The following is a 15,134-nucleotide window of genomic DNA, read 5'->3' as shown; positions in this document are numbered from 1 at the left end:
ACTTGCATGCAAGCCTCAAAACTTGAGGTCCATAAGAATATGATAATTTAAAAAAAAAGAAAGAATATGAGAACATCAAGGAATATACCTTAAGAACCATTATCCAGTATAATAAAGTGCAGTTATAATATAAATACTCAGAAATCCATGAGCAATTTCTTCCATGCTAATTCTAAGCCTGCTTCACTTCTGAGATTAGGCCTATTCAGCTGATTGACAATAAGCAGTTTTTATGGAAAATGTATTAAGATAATCTTGAAATGTATCTACAAGAACATATATAAAAATATTCAGGGGAGCAGAGGATCACCTGAGAAGGCAACAAGACAAGACTAGGATTACTCTGGTAACACACTGAGTCACAGGCTCTTTCTACAGCTCACATGGATCCCAGCTCAGCTGCCCAAGATCTGTCAGGCTGCTTCTGACCAGAGAAAGTGAACGCATGGAGCTGAATCGATAGTAACTAACTGACGGACTCATGAGCCCAGCCTAGTCTTACCTCTGCTGATAACTGCCTTATTTTGCTTCACCTAATATATACTGTTTAATACTGCTATAATACATCTTTGATTGTTTAAAAAAAATATTCAGGGAAATAAAGCCTGAAAAGAAAAAAAAAAGGGGAGGAAGAAAGGAAGAACAATGTGTTGATAGAGAGGGTGGAAATTTTAATGTATTTTATATGAAATAATATTATTAAATTATATGTATACACATATATGTGATGTAAATATATATATATATATATATATTGTGTTAGCTCATAAATCAATACCTCAGTGGACTAAAACAGAAAATTCAAAATAAAACACAAGTATATAGGTAATTAATGCTAAAGATATTACCTAAATCAACAGGGGAATACATTAGCATATGTAGCTCTCTATCTATAAACAAAAAAATTTCATAGAAATTCTTGTTATCCTGCCAAATCCAGAAGTGTGAAATCTATCAATGTTAAAACAGAGTCAAATAAAATGGCATCATAATATTAGTAGGAGAAAATATGTGTATTTTCTGTAATCTCTGTGTGGGAAATAACCTTCTAGAGACACCTTAAAAATCCTAGTCATCTCACTCCCTCTCTGTCTTCCCCTCCTCTCTTGATTTCTCTCTGCCCTGTTTAACAACAATGACAGCAATAACAACAATAATAGTAAAAGCAACAAGGATGAACAACAAAGGACCACAAAAAGAAAAAAATAAAGGCCTCCGGGAGCAGTGGATTTGCAGTGCAGGCATCGAGCCTCTGCGATAACCCTGGAGGCAAAGAAAGAAAGGGAAAAAAAAAAGCCCTAGTCATTAACTTAAGATTGATATAGTTTCTCGTAAAATAATTTAAAATAAATGGCTAAATAAAGAACACGTGCAATTCAAGCATAACCAATATGTAGGAAAACCGTTCACCACATCATGGAACAGAACTCTGGCTGTGGGTGTGCTCTAGGGTCTATGTGTGAGGACAGCAGTAGTGGTGACAGAAGCTTCCATTGGACTAGACTGCAACTGGATTGCAACTGGAGCATGACTCTTCTCCCCTAACTACTCAGGTGAGTGTAGCTGGAAGAGCTGGCAGCTTTAGACTAGTGTACTGTATGATCCAGGCCCTTCACATCTCCCAGGGGATGTTCAAGGGCAAGAAACTCTTGGCAGAGTTTCTCAAAATAAGATTCCTAGTTTTCTTCCAACAACTTGCCTGGTCAGTAGGAACTAGTGAAACAAATACAAGTTGATGGAAATAGTGCACAAGGAAGGAATGACAGTGGAGGCTGGGGTGGGGATAGATATCAGGGAGAGCAAGAGAAAGTAATAATCATCAAGAGAGGGTGCTGTCTCTGATTTCTCTGGAAATTGCCTTATCCTGAAGGCATACGTCTGGAAAAGATTTTTTGGGATAGGATTTTGGACAACAGTGATCACAGAATTGTCTGTAGGGATAGAGCAAGGAAAACATTGGGGTAGAAGTCCGGGCGGTGGTGTACACGGTTAATAACACATCACTGCCACCTCTCCAGATTCAAAGGAGGTCTCGAAACTTTACATCAGGCTCAACCTGATGCTGTTGACTGGCTACGGAAGAAGGGCAAACGCTAGAAGAAGAAGAAGAACACATAACACCATGATCAAAGATCAGGGTTCGAGCTCCTGCTCCTCATTTGCAAGGAAGATGCTTCATGAGTGGTGAAGCAGGTCTGCAGGAGTCTGTCTTTCTCTCTTCCTCTCTATCTCCCCTCCCCTCTCAACTTCTCTCTTTCCTGTCAAATAAAAATGAAATAGAAAGAAAAGGAAAAAAATGAGAACCAGGATCCATGGATTCATAATGCATAATTCATATCACTGAGTTCCAGTGATAACCCTGGTGGCAATGAAAAAAATGAAATAAAGAACAGAGGAGACAGAACAGAAATAAAGAACAGAGGAGAGAGAGAGAGAGAGAGAGAGAGAGAGCACTCATGTAGAGAATAAAGAATAAAAGTTCACTCCCAACACCGGCTAAACATCCAACCAGTATGGTATATAGTTGGATAGATGCCTATCCAGCTGCTGATTTTCCTCTCTCACCTGAGCACAGAGAGGAGACGGAAACAGTGCTGAGGGGCCGTGATGAAGGAAGTATGGCTCAGGTGTAGCAGGGGATGGTATCTGTGGCCTGCACATCCACTTGAATTCAGCACCAGTTGTGGGCTGCATCCTGAGCCAAGCTTCACAAGGCCTCCCCTACAGTCATCCTGTGAGTTAAATGTCTCCTAAGCCTTTATGTCTGAGTGATTCAAAATATAAACTACAGGTCTCCAGTTCTTAACGAAGATTTTTCCTTCCAGGAAGTGTTTATAGGTAAGGTCCTGAAAGTGATGTAAACAGAGAATCATTCCCTGGAGTTTTAAAAGCCCTTAACTTTACCTTTCTTCCTGAGAAACCCAAGGGCATTTTCAGTCATATGTGAAATCACAAACTAAGGTCTTTACACGTACTCATCCCTTTTTCACACCTTCCATCAATATCATTCAATATGACATTAGCAGATATATTCTCAGTTAGCAACCTCATGTTTTGATGTATATGGCAATTAAATATCAATTAAAATAATATTGGATTTTCTTAAAATTTGTATCTTCTTTATTTTTGGGTAGAGACAGAGAGAACTTGAGAGGGAAGGGAGAGGTAGAAGAGAGAGAGGTACCAGCAGCACTGTTTCATCATTTATAAAGATGGATTTTCCGCATGTCAATTTTGAGTAACACAGTTTGATTAGAAAAGCTTTTATACTTTATTTGCCTAGTGCCATATGACCATCTTAAGCGGTAGAGTTTAATTTTCTGGACACTCTACTACTGTCAACCCGACAACACAGTGGGCGCCTACTTTGCCGTTGTGTATTTTCCTTCCGTGGGGCTAATTCAGTTAGAGGACAGTTTTTTAGAATGAGACTTTAGTTTCTTAAACTATTAAAGAGTTTTATTTGGTTATGTAAAGATGGAATTCAATTAGGCTAATAAATTCAGAATAGGTGTATTTTTAATTATACACACACATATATATTCACACACACACACACACACACACACACACACACACACACACACACACAGTCACCAGGGTTACCACTGCTCCATGGCCACTGCTCCCAAAGGCCATCTCCCTTCTTTCTTCCTTCCTTCCTTTCTTTCTTTTCTTTTCTTTCCTTCCTTCCTTCCTTCCTTCCTTCCTTCCTTCCTTCCTTCCTTCCTTCCTTCCTGTTGTATGCTTTGCATAGGTTTGGTCTAGCTCTCCCCCTGCCAGGAAAATTGGTTTAGTCCTGCTAGTTTCGCGGCCCGCTTGTCCCCACCCCAAAGAACCCCGACAGAGTTAGAACTTCTTGGCTCCACTATGTGAGAAGGATGCAGGAGAGTTCTGTTTGGTGATTAATTTGGGTTAGTTTATGAATCGTTGTTTGTGAATAAAGAAATACAGCTTCCCGGCCCAGCCGCGTGTCTCTGGTCATCTCTGTTACCCGACCGTGAAGCCAGCCCGGTTAAAACAACACCTTCCTTCCTTCCTTCCATCCTTCCTTCCTTCCTTCCTTCCTTCCTTCCTTCCTTCCTTCCTTCCTTCCTTCCTTCCTTCCTTCCTCCTTCCCTTCTTCCTTCCTTCCCTCCCTCCCTCTCTCCTTTCTTTCTTTCTCTTTCTTTCTTTTCCTCTTTCTATTTTATTGAGTAGCACAGAGAGAAATTGAAATGGGGAGGGGGAGATAGAGAGGAAGAGAGAAAGACACCTGCAGACCTGCTTCACCAGTCCTGAAGCGTTCTCCCCTGCTGGTGGGGAGCAAGGACTCTAACCTTGTCCTTGAGGATGGTAGCATGTGCTTAACCGGGTGCAACACCTCCCACCACCACCCCCAGAATAGGTGTATTTTATATCTCATTTATGTATCCATATTCTCTGAAGGTCAATAGATGTAATAAAAAAATAGTGGAAGAATAGTGGTAGTAATAAAAATAATAGTGGAAGAATGGTGGTAGTACAGATGGAAGTTTTTTTAATCCCCTAAATAGACCCCAAATCAGACCTCATTTATAACTTAGTTTCAGCTAAATATCATCCACTTCATTAAAGAGACCTATTAATATTAATTTTATAGTCTTACTGGTTTTATAATTTGACTTACTCTTTATTTGTATTTCATTTTTGATTTCTCATCACATACAAATCTAACAAGATAAATGTACTATGTTCCATGGCATAACTATACCATAATTTATTTAACCATATCTGTATCAATGGACACTGGGGTTATTTCTAATCTTTACACAATAAAATGATACCACAGTGAACATCTCTATGTTCTTGTCAATTACATTTGAAAGTATGTGCTTCCTTAGATCAATTCTTAATTTTAAGCTATTCTCCATTACTCTCACTCTATATGTATTTATACTCTCATCAGACTTGCATCAAAGTTCCTGTGAGTGATTATTTTTTTTACCAGAGCACTCACTGCTCAGCTCTGGCTGATGGTGGTATGGGGGGGATTGAACCTGGGACTTCTGAGCCTAAGGCACTGTGCATAACCATTATGCTATCTACCCACCGCCCTCAAAGTTCCAATGTTAAACCTTTTCTAACATTTGGCAGTGTCAAACTCTTCAATTATACTAATGCAGAAACAATAGTATCATAATTTTATTATATATTTTATATATAACTGTGAGATAACTCTATTGATTACCTGCATTTTGTTTTTATGGGAAATAATTATTTCCTTTATAAATTTTCTTTCAATGAACTGTTCAAATTTCTTTTTACTGTTGTGTGTAAACCTTAAGTAGTGTGAAAATATGACCTTTTTGATTTTGCCTTGGAAATAATGTTTTCTACTTTGTCAACTGACTATGAATTTTCACATCACATATTCACAAAGCAGTCTACACAGATAACTGTGACCTGATAACTTCTTATTTCTGCCCTAATATTTTAAAGGTATTTGTTGCTAAAAGTTGATGCTTTTTAAAAATCACATATTTTGGGAGTCGGGCTGTAGTGCATTGGGTTAAGCGCAGGTGGCGCAAAGCATAAGGATCCCGGTTCGAACCCTGGCTCCCCACCTGCAGGGGAGTTGCTTCACAGGCGGTGAAGCAGGTCTGCAGGTGTCTATCTTTCTCTCCTCCTCTCTGTCTTCCCCTCCTCTCTCCATTTCTCTCTGTCCTATCCAACAACGACAACAACAATAATAACTACAACAATAAAACAACAAGGGCAACAAAAGGGAATAAATAAATTAAATAAATAAATTTTTTTAAAAAATCACATATTTTGTTTCCAAGATTTTAATAGCTTTGTTTCTGTATATAACCTTACATCATAATTCACATATAATTTATTTTGATGTAATAAAAGAGGTCGTAATCTATGTTATTTCCCCTCTGGAGCTTCTGTGCTAGCTTATTTAGTACTATTTATGGAAAAATTTCCCATCAGTTTGAAGTTTATTTTATTTTATTTATTTATTATTGGGTAGAGACAGAGAGAAATTGAGAGAGAGAGAGAGAGAGAGAGAGAGGGAGAGAGAGGCACCTGCAACCCTGCTTCATCACTTGTGAAGCTTTCCCCCTGCAGATGGGGACCAGGGGCTTGAACCTAGGTCCTTGTGCACTGTAATGTGTGCGCGTAACTTGGTGCTCCACCGCCTGGCCCCTGAAGTTTCTTTTATAGAGGCTACTAAATTCCTATTAAAGTCAGTCTATATTCATGCTTTCTAGTCTATTCCTTTTCTGACTTTTCTGCCACGCAGTCTTAGTTCCCTCTGCTATTTCATTAGTTTGATTTTCAGGTGGCAGAATGAATTATATTCCCTAGTATATGGCATAGTGCAGTGATTGGTGATTTCAAAGTATTTCTCTTATTTTTTATACGTTTATTTGGCTAATTATATGTTTACTACATGTCCATATTCTACTTCTATTGGTCTCACAACTATGCTAATGTATGCTCTACTTTTATTTTGTTCTCAGAAAATAATTTTTTATTGTATGTGCAATTTTATTGGAGGTGAGTGATATTGTATTATATGTCTGTTTTCTTTTTTTCACTTGAATCCAAGTTTTTAAGAGCTTTGTGTTACCGCAGACACATCTAATCTTTTCCTCCTGTGATAGGATATCCTGGGGCATTCCCATGGAATTTTCTCTTCTCTCTTCTCCCAATGACATCCAAATCTAACATATCACCAACAGAAATAAAGTAACTGTAAAATACCAGGAATGTGTGAGAACTTTTTTACACTATACTCAGCAAGAATTGCTTCACCATAAGAATATACGTAAAGGGAAAGTGACCTACTAATGCCAGATTCCTTCCCAGAATGACTGAACCTTTCTACAAATATAAAAGAAATATTAAAACACCAACAGATGGAAAATGTAGTTATCATCTAGAACTCACTATTTCACATTTTACAAATCTGCATTACCTCAAAAATCATACAGAGGGTGTATACTATTATAATACCTGAGCTGCAAACTAGAATTCTTCCCTCTGGAAGCCAAATGCCTCATCACAACAATACAAAATCTCCCAAAAGAGAAGGTGACAGCACTAGGATTAGGGTTTATAAATGGAAATGTAAGTGCTAACTATATGCGATTTTCTGTCCTAATTCAAACCACTTGGGAATTTTCTTTGTGGAAACACAGCTTAATTAATTAGGGATCCACCCTAATTATTCAGAATTCTCCTGAGTACTTTAGCAGTTCCAGAAGCTGCTCCTAGCAGCCCCCCTATTTAGCTCATTTAAATGCAACTGTTGTTGAGTGATGTGCCCTGAACTCAGTGGCAGGGCTTTTGGAAGAGGCAGGAGAATTAGGAAGGTGTGCCACTTCCCATCTAACTTTGCCTTTGGGAGATTTTACCCAGCTCTTTCCCTATTGGCTTGCACTTTGCTCTTCCCCAACTGCTGTCCACTACACCTACTGCAATCTACCCCCCCAACAGACAAGTGTCTCTACTGGCTTTCACATTCTAATTTGATCTCCCCGCCCCCAACAACCAAGAAAATGCCTGTAGAATTATTAGGTGAGAAAGAGGTTTGAGTACAACAGAAAGCGATAATCTAGTTCATATGGAGGGTGAATGTGTTTCAGTTCCTTCTAGATTTGGTTTCTAAATTCAGCTAATATCCAAAGAATCTGATTCTTATGACTAAATCCTCTGCAAAAGATTAAACGAAAGTTTTGTCCAGGAATGAATCTATTTTATCAAATGACATTTACAATGTCAAATTCCCTGTGAAGAATTGTGCTCCTAGCCTGACAGAAATAAGCAGAACTTCCACAGAATTTATCCTTTGTGTGAGGATTCTTAACCTTCTGTTAAGCTGGATTCAGAAGACAGTAAGTAGGTAAGGTGGGTAGGGAAATAATAATTTTGAGAACAAGGGTATTGGAATCAGTGAGTTTTCTCTTGGTTCTAATGTATTTCCTCAGTATCCCTTTCCTGAAAAAAGTTAGATTAGTATGGCTCTGTACTTTATCATCCTATATACAATATGCCATCTCTTGAGAAACTTATAAATTGATGTTATATCTGGGAGACAGTGAGAATAGCAAGAGAGAAAGTTCAACAACAAACATGATTTTCTTGGAGAAGCTTCCTGATCTTAGGTGCAATTATACAGTTACTTGGGAGAGCATTTTTTCCCTTCACATTTGCATGGGAGGGTATTATGTTTTTAGAAACAAATCAGGAGTGGTCAGGGGTACAGGCTTCTAATGCTCTACTCCCTGGGTTAGTCAAAGGTCCTGCCATTTAACAGGTGGCAAATCATATGCACTTGACTCACATTCCTTCCACTGTCTCCTACTTGTTTACTCAGGTCTAATCAGCTTAAAAAAACATGTAGTGGGCACTTAACTTACTCTGTGCCACAATATCTCTTACTTGCTTTGAGTAAAGATAAGTCAGGAGTTGGGGAGATACCATAAAGGCTATGCAAAAAGACTTTAATGCCTGTAGCACCATAGGTTCCAAGTTTAATCCCCAGTACCACCCTAAGTCAGAATTCAACAGTTCTCCAGAAACAAACAAACAAAATGAGATGTGGTTCAGTCCTTGAACATCTTACAGTCACAGAGAAAGAAAATATTTGAAATATACTTAGTTAAGAGCAATGATGGAGGTGAGTACATAACACTATAAAGATAAATTAGATGCTTGAGAATGTGTGTATTTGCATGTTTCTCTAAGTGTGTGGAGGCTTACTGATTGGGTGTGGGGCATGCAGGAAAATGTAGGAGTCAGAAAAGAAAGAATTCCTGGAAAAAAGAAATTGCCACCAGGGTTATCTCTGCGGCTTGGTGTCTGCTGGATGAATCCACCACTCCTGGTGGTATTTTTTTTTTTCTTTATTGATAAGACAGAGAGACACTGAGAATGGAGAGATAGGGAGAGAGACAACGAGACACCTGTAGTCCTTGCTTGTGAAACCTACCCCACCCCACCCCCAGCCCCTGCCCCACAGAGAGGGAATAGGGGCTCACACACGGGGCCTTACACATGGGAACTTCCACATTTAACCAGGTGCGCCATCAACTGGCCCCGCTGGATAGGATTTTTTCCTAAATGAAATCTTGAAAACTTATAGTTGCTAGCCAGATGAAGAAGGCATATAAGTTGGCTGTTACTAAAGCTGGCTTTTTATTTAAGTTGGCCTCTGATTTCAGGTGCCCCTTAGACTTTGTGACAGTGTTTATTTTATTTATTTATGTATGTATATATTTTAGAGAGAGACCCTAGAGCACTACTCAGCTCTGGTTTATTTTTATTTCTTTATTGGGGGACTAATATTTTACATTCAACAGTAAATACAATAGTTTGTTCATACATAACATTTCTTAGTTTTCCACATAACAGTACAACCCCCACTAGGTCCTCTGTTTGTGATGGTGCTGGGGATTGAATTTAGGACCTCAGAGCCTCAGGCATGAATCTTTTTACATAACCATTTTGTTTTTATGCAAGCCCTAACAATATTTATTTTTATGCTCTGTATCTCTTCTCATGCAAACTGAGAAACATTGCCAACTTTTTTCTTTTCTCTTTCTGAGATTTAGACATATGATCGACAGACTCACACTGTTTTCTTTTCTGGGGAAGGTATGAACTATGACAGAAAGCCATGTCAGTTCAGAAGATCTGAGATGAACCTGACCCTGAAGATTCTAAGAACCAATGATTGGTTCTTTCTGTTACCATTTCAAAAGGCAACCATCTTTGTTTTATATATATATATATATATATATATTTATATTCCCTTTTGTTGTCCTTGGTTCTTTTTTAGGTTTTTATTTATTTATTTTATTTATTCCCTTTTGTTACCCTTATTGTTTTATTGTTGTAGTTATTATTGTTGTTGTTATTGATGTCGTTGTTGTTATATAGGACAGAGAGAAATGGAGAGAGGAGGGGAAGACAGAGAGGGGGAGAGAAATATAGACACCTGCAGACCTGCTTCACCACTTGTGAAGCAACTCCCCCTGCAGGTGGGGAGCAAGGGGCTCGAACCAGTATCCTTACGCCGGTCCTTGCACTTTGTGCCACCTGCACTACCGCCCAACTCTGAAAAGGCAATCATCCATCTTAAATTAATTTGTGTTCTCAAAATGTATTATTATATCTGATTTTGAAAATAGACATTTCCCTTTAGAAGTGGTTCTATATAACTACTATATGATTTAAGGAACTATTAAGTTATACAGACTCATTTGGCCCTGAACTTTTTTTTTTTCATTTCATTTCATATTGCAATTTCCTACTGGAAATTCTTTGACCTCAGACATTTTTGCCTATTATCAGAGCACAAGGTGGGGAGGGGTCAACGATATTTGTTCAACCCATAAGGTAGCTGGATATATGACGTGCGGTGGACCCTCAAGAAAAGCAATGCTAACATTAGGTATAAGTAGCGGAGGCAACATAATTAACTATTTCTCTTCAATTTCTCTGCTGGCACAGCCCCTGAAATAATTAACAGGAAATAACACACAGAAGGTTTATAGTACATCTATTTGCTCTACATATAGGAAGGTCCAGAAAAACTGAGTTACTCACTGAAATGACCTAATCCTTTCCTCTAAGGACAAAGGATGTTGGGGCTACGAGAGTGGGAATACCAGTTTGGGAAGGGCAGCAGGAAAAGCATAGTTAGCCAAGGCATGGCTGTTATGCAGATTCACTTCCTTGTACAAAGAGGCAAACACCCTAAAAAGGGAGGGGGCAAAGTAGTTCTTAGTTTGAACAAAGAAAACTAGCCAAGCTGTTGCCTTAAGATGGAAATAATGTTGTGGTGTGTCTGCTATTTTGGAAATTCACTGATAATTGAGAACTCCTGAAACTACGGATTGAATCGCCTAAGAGATAGTGACACACTCCTGTGGAGGTAACTGATGGCTTCCCAGTTCCTTCAGACAGGTGCTTTTCTATATGAAAACTCATAGTGATTGTCTGATAAGAGACAATATAAACAGTTCAAAGAATTTCGGAAATCTATGGCATATGACATGGGGAAAGTCTGTTAAAAATAGCATAAGAATAAAGGGGTTTGGTACATAATAAAGTAAAAGAAAGGGGAGGGGGGCAGTAGCACAGCGGGTTAAGAGCACATGCGTGGTGCAAAGCGCAAGGACCCTGGTAAGGATCCTGGTTAGAGCCCCCAGCTCCCCACTGCAGAGGGGTCACTGCACAAGCAATGAAGCAGGTCTGCAGGTGTCTGTCTTCCCCTCCTGTCTCAATTTCTCTCTGTCCTATCCAATAACATCAATGGCAATAATAATAATGACAACGATAACAATAAGGGCAACAAAATGGAAAAAAATGGCCTCCAGGAGCAGTGGATTTGTAGTGAAGGCACCAAGCCCCAGCAATAACCCTGGAAGCAAAAAAAAAAAAAAAAAAAGATAAACTTAAAAATAAATTTAAAAAGTGGAAGAAAATGACATGGCTTTATAGATAAATGAAATTTTTGTCTTATTATCAGAAATGTGATATTCAGACTAAAGAAGATGATTCTTTTGAGCTACCCTTCACTTGTCAGAAGACTATAGAAACGAACATGTCATCTTATGATGTATGAAGTCTTGCAACCTTGAAAAACAGCACAATTATCTCCAAAAACCTTATAAAGTGGCTTCTTAAGAGAGTTGGTATGATTATTATGATTCCAAAGTCCTCTAACTCTGTATTATCCAATTTTATAGGTTCGGTATACTTATAGTTAGCATATAGCGACTTCTGACTAAAAAAAACAGGAGGGACATTATGAAAGACACAAATCAGACACAGGTGACAGAATTCCTTCTTCTGGGACTCTCTGATGACCCCCATACTCAACATCTGCTATTCATCTTATTCTTGGGTGTCTACCTGGTCACTGTGCTTGGAAATCTGCTTCTCATGTCCCTTGTTCAGATTGACTCCCGGCTTCACACACCCATGTATTTTTTTCTCTGCAACTTATCTCTGGCTGATCTCTGTTTCTCTACCAACATTGTCCCTCAGGCCCTAGTCCACCTGCTCTCCAGGATGAAAGCCATTTCGTTCATACGCTGTGCAGCTCAGCTTCTGCTCTTCCTCATTTTTGGGTGCACCCAGTGTGCCCTTCTGGCAGTGATGTCCTATGATCGGTATGTGGCTATCTGCAACCCTTTGCACTACTCCAGCGTCATGACTTGGCGGGTGTGTGTTCAGCTGGCTGCAGGATCATGGACCAGCGGCATCCTGGTGTCTGTGGTGGACACCAGCTTTACACTAAGGCTGCCCTATCGAGGTAGCAACAGTATTTCTCATTTCTTCTGTGAGGCGCCTGCACTGTTGGTCGTTGCATCCACAGACACTCACACTTCAGAGATGGCTATTTTCCTTATGGGGGTTGTAATTCTCCTCATCCCCGTGTCTCTAATTCTGGTATCCTATGGTCACATCATAGTGACTGTGGTCAGGATGAAGTCAGCTGCGGGAAGACTCAAGGCATTCTCTACCTGTGGCTCCCACCTCATGGTGGTGGTTCTTTTTTATGGATCAGCAATTGTCACTTATATGACACCAAAATCTTCCAAAGAACAAGAAAAACTGGTATCTGTGTTCTATGCAATGGTGACTCCCATGCTTAACCCCCTCATCTATAGTCTGAGGAACAAGGATGTGAAGGGGGCTCTGAGGAAAGTAGCTACAAAGAACCTTCCATGCAGACTGTGAATTTTTCACTAAAAGTGAAACCCTCCTGCTTCCTGCTTCTAACACTTTTTGAGTCATGCCCCCAGTATGAGTGGACTATGGTTTCTTACCCTTGGACCTTAATGTGGACCTATCTTCTATGTTTCACCCAAAACTTCTTTTGTAGCAGGAAAGCAATAATATGGAGACAGTAAATTATGGAATTTAATAAATGAAGGAGGATCTGCTTCCTTCTGCTTGGTGTTTTGGTACCTAAGAGCTAAGCTATTCCCTGTGTAACTATCACATTTTATATAAAATGTACCAATCTGTCAAGTTGGTTTTTTTTAATCGGGTTGCATTATTATCTACCCATCTCAGATCCTAACCCAATTCATTTGTGTCATTCAGCATTTCTGAATCTCTTTGCACCATCAAAAAAAAAATCAATAAATTAACTCACACTACTCAACCACTTGCCAGGTACTGCCTGTGCCCGTGTGTGTGTGTGTGTGTGTGTGTGTGTGTGTGTGTGTGTGTGTGTGTGTGGTGGGTGGTGAGAACAGAACTACAGTGGGGCAGAGTCAGAGTGTATAGTTTCTGTTGTTCTTCTCATTCTTTCAGACACAAAAGTATCACACATATCAGAACATTTTTTCCCCTTTTTTTTGCCACCAGGGAAGGTTATCACTGGGGCTGGGTGCTGGCAATACAAATCCATCAGTCCCAGCCGCTGTTTTTTTTCCTTCTATGTTTCTTAGCTAGGACAGATAGAAATCAATAAGGGAGGAGACAGAGAGGAAGCAAGAAAGACAGGTATCTGCTTCACTGCTCATGACGTGTCCCTCCTGCAGGTGGGGAGCGGGAGCTTGTAGCCAGGTAATGTGTGCACTTAACTAGTTGTGCCACTGCCCACATCCCCAGAATACCTCTTTATAAAGCTAAAGACAGATGTGGGGAAGCAACAAGAAAGTGATATGTCAGGGTAGCAAGAGTAAGAAATTTTCAATGACACAAGTGATTAGAACTTGGACAGAGAAGGCCACAAAACAGGATCTGTGAATTTATGTGTAGAGAGGTGAAGAATTCATGGGAATAAATATCTTAAGCTTATTTTCAGCCTACTTTCTAATTTTCTATTACTGTCTTTCAATTAGAAACCAGAGATCTGGGGGTGGGGTGGGGGGTGGTGCACCCAGTTGAGTGCATATATTACCATGTTCAAGACTGAGGTTAAAGTCCCAGGCTCCAACCTACAGGGGATAAGCCTTATGAGTTGTGAAGCAGTACCACAGGTGTCTCTATTTCTCTCTCCCTCACTATTTTCCCCTTCCCTGTCAATTTCTCTCTGTATCTATAAAACCAAATTAAAAAATAAAATTAATGAGATCTGGCTGGGCTAGTGGCTCTTTTCTGTGGACTAGGACACAGACAGACAGAGTTTTCAGGTTCAAAACCTGTACTTCCCAGAAGATGGTCAGTCGCTACTGTAAAAAATAAATAAATAAAATTAAAAAGAAAGAAAGAAGTCAGAGACCAAGGGAACCTGAACAACTTTCTAAGGCACATAGCAAGGTGGGATAGGACAGAGAATGAATATGAAAAGGCTAACCAAGGGTGTAGTATACTTCCTTTTTGCCCTCAGCATGCACTTGCTCTTTGTCCAATGATTAATCCATGTTCTCAACATAGGGAACTTTTTTTTTTTTGGCATCCAGTGTTATCAGTGCTTGCACTAAAAATCCACTGCTCCTGGAGGCCATTTTTCCCACTTTGTTGCCCTTGTTGTTGTTGTTAGATAGGACAGAGAGAAGTTGAGAAAGGAGGGGAAGACAGATGGACCCCTGCAGACCTGCCTCAGCACTTGGGAAGCAACCAACCCCCCTGCAGCTGGGGAGTGGGAGGCTGGAACCTGGATCCTCGCGCAGGTCCTTTGTCTTCGCGCCATGTGCGCTTAACCTGCTGTCTAGCACCTGGCCCCCAAATGAGGAAATTTTAAAGCATCTTTTTTTTTAGACTTTTAAAAATATTTATTAATTTACTTATTCCCTTTTGTTGCCCTTGTTGTTTTATTGTTGTAGTTATTATTGTTGTTATTGATGTCATTGTTGTTGGATAGAACAAAGAGAAATGAAGAGAGGAGGGGAAGACAGAGAGGGGGAGAGAAAAATAGGCACCGATAGATTTGCTTCACCACTTGTGAAGTGACTCCCCTGCAGATGGGGACCCGAGGGCTCGAACCAGGATCCTTATGCCGGTCCCTGTGCTTTGCGCCACCTGCGCTTAACCTGCTGTGCTACAGCCCGACTTCTTTAAATCTCCTTTAACAACTTTATCACGCCAGTATGATATCAGTTAGGTCATACTTCTGTTTGATACCTAAAACAGTATCTCCCACTAGGACTATTTATTTTAGAAAGCTGGGAAAAGGGGAGGAGAAAGAGGGGGGA

The 15,134-nt window shown here is 39.8% G+C and overlaps 1 protein-coding gene across 1 annotated transcript; it reads left to right on the top strand.

Moving 5' to 3' along the window:
- Window positions 1-11,790: 11,790 nt before the first annotated feature.
- LOC103117690 (olfactory receptor 2D2) lies at window positions 11,791-12,726 on the top strand. The gene has a single exon (XM_007527800.1). It carries the CDS (start codon window positions 11,791-11,793, stop codon window positions 12,724-12,726), a length of 936 nt encoding a protein of 311 aa, XP_007527862.1.
- Window positions 12,727-15,134: the final 2,408 nt, after the last annotated feature.

Source organism: Erinaceus europaeus, chromosome 17, assembly GCF_950295315.1.
Source record: "Erinaceus europaeus chromosome 17, mEriEur2.1, whole genome shotgun sequence".
Taxonomy (NCBI): domain Eukaryota; kingdom Metazoa; phylum Chordata; class Mammalia; order Eulipotyphla; family Erinaceidae; genus Erinaceus; species Erinaceus europaeus.
The sequence above is the reverse complement of the archived record's forward strand: the minus strand, read 5'-3'. Positions and strand labels throughout refer to the sequence as shown.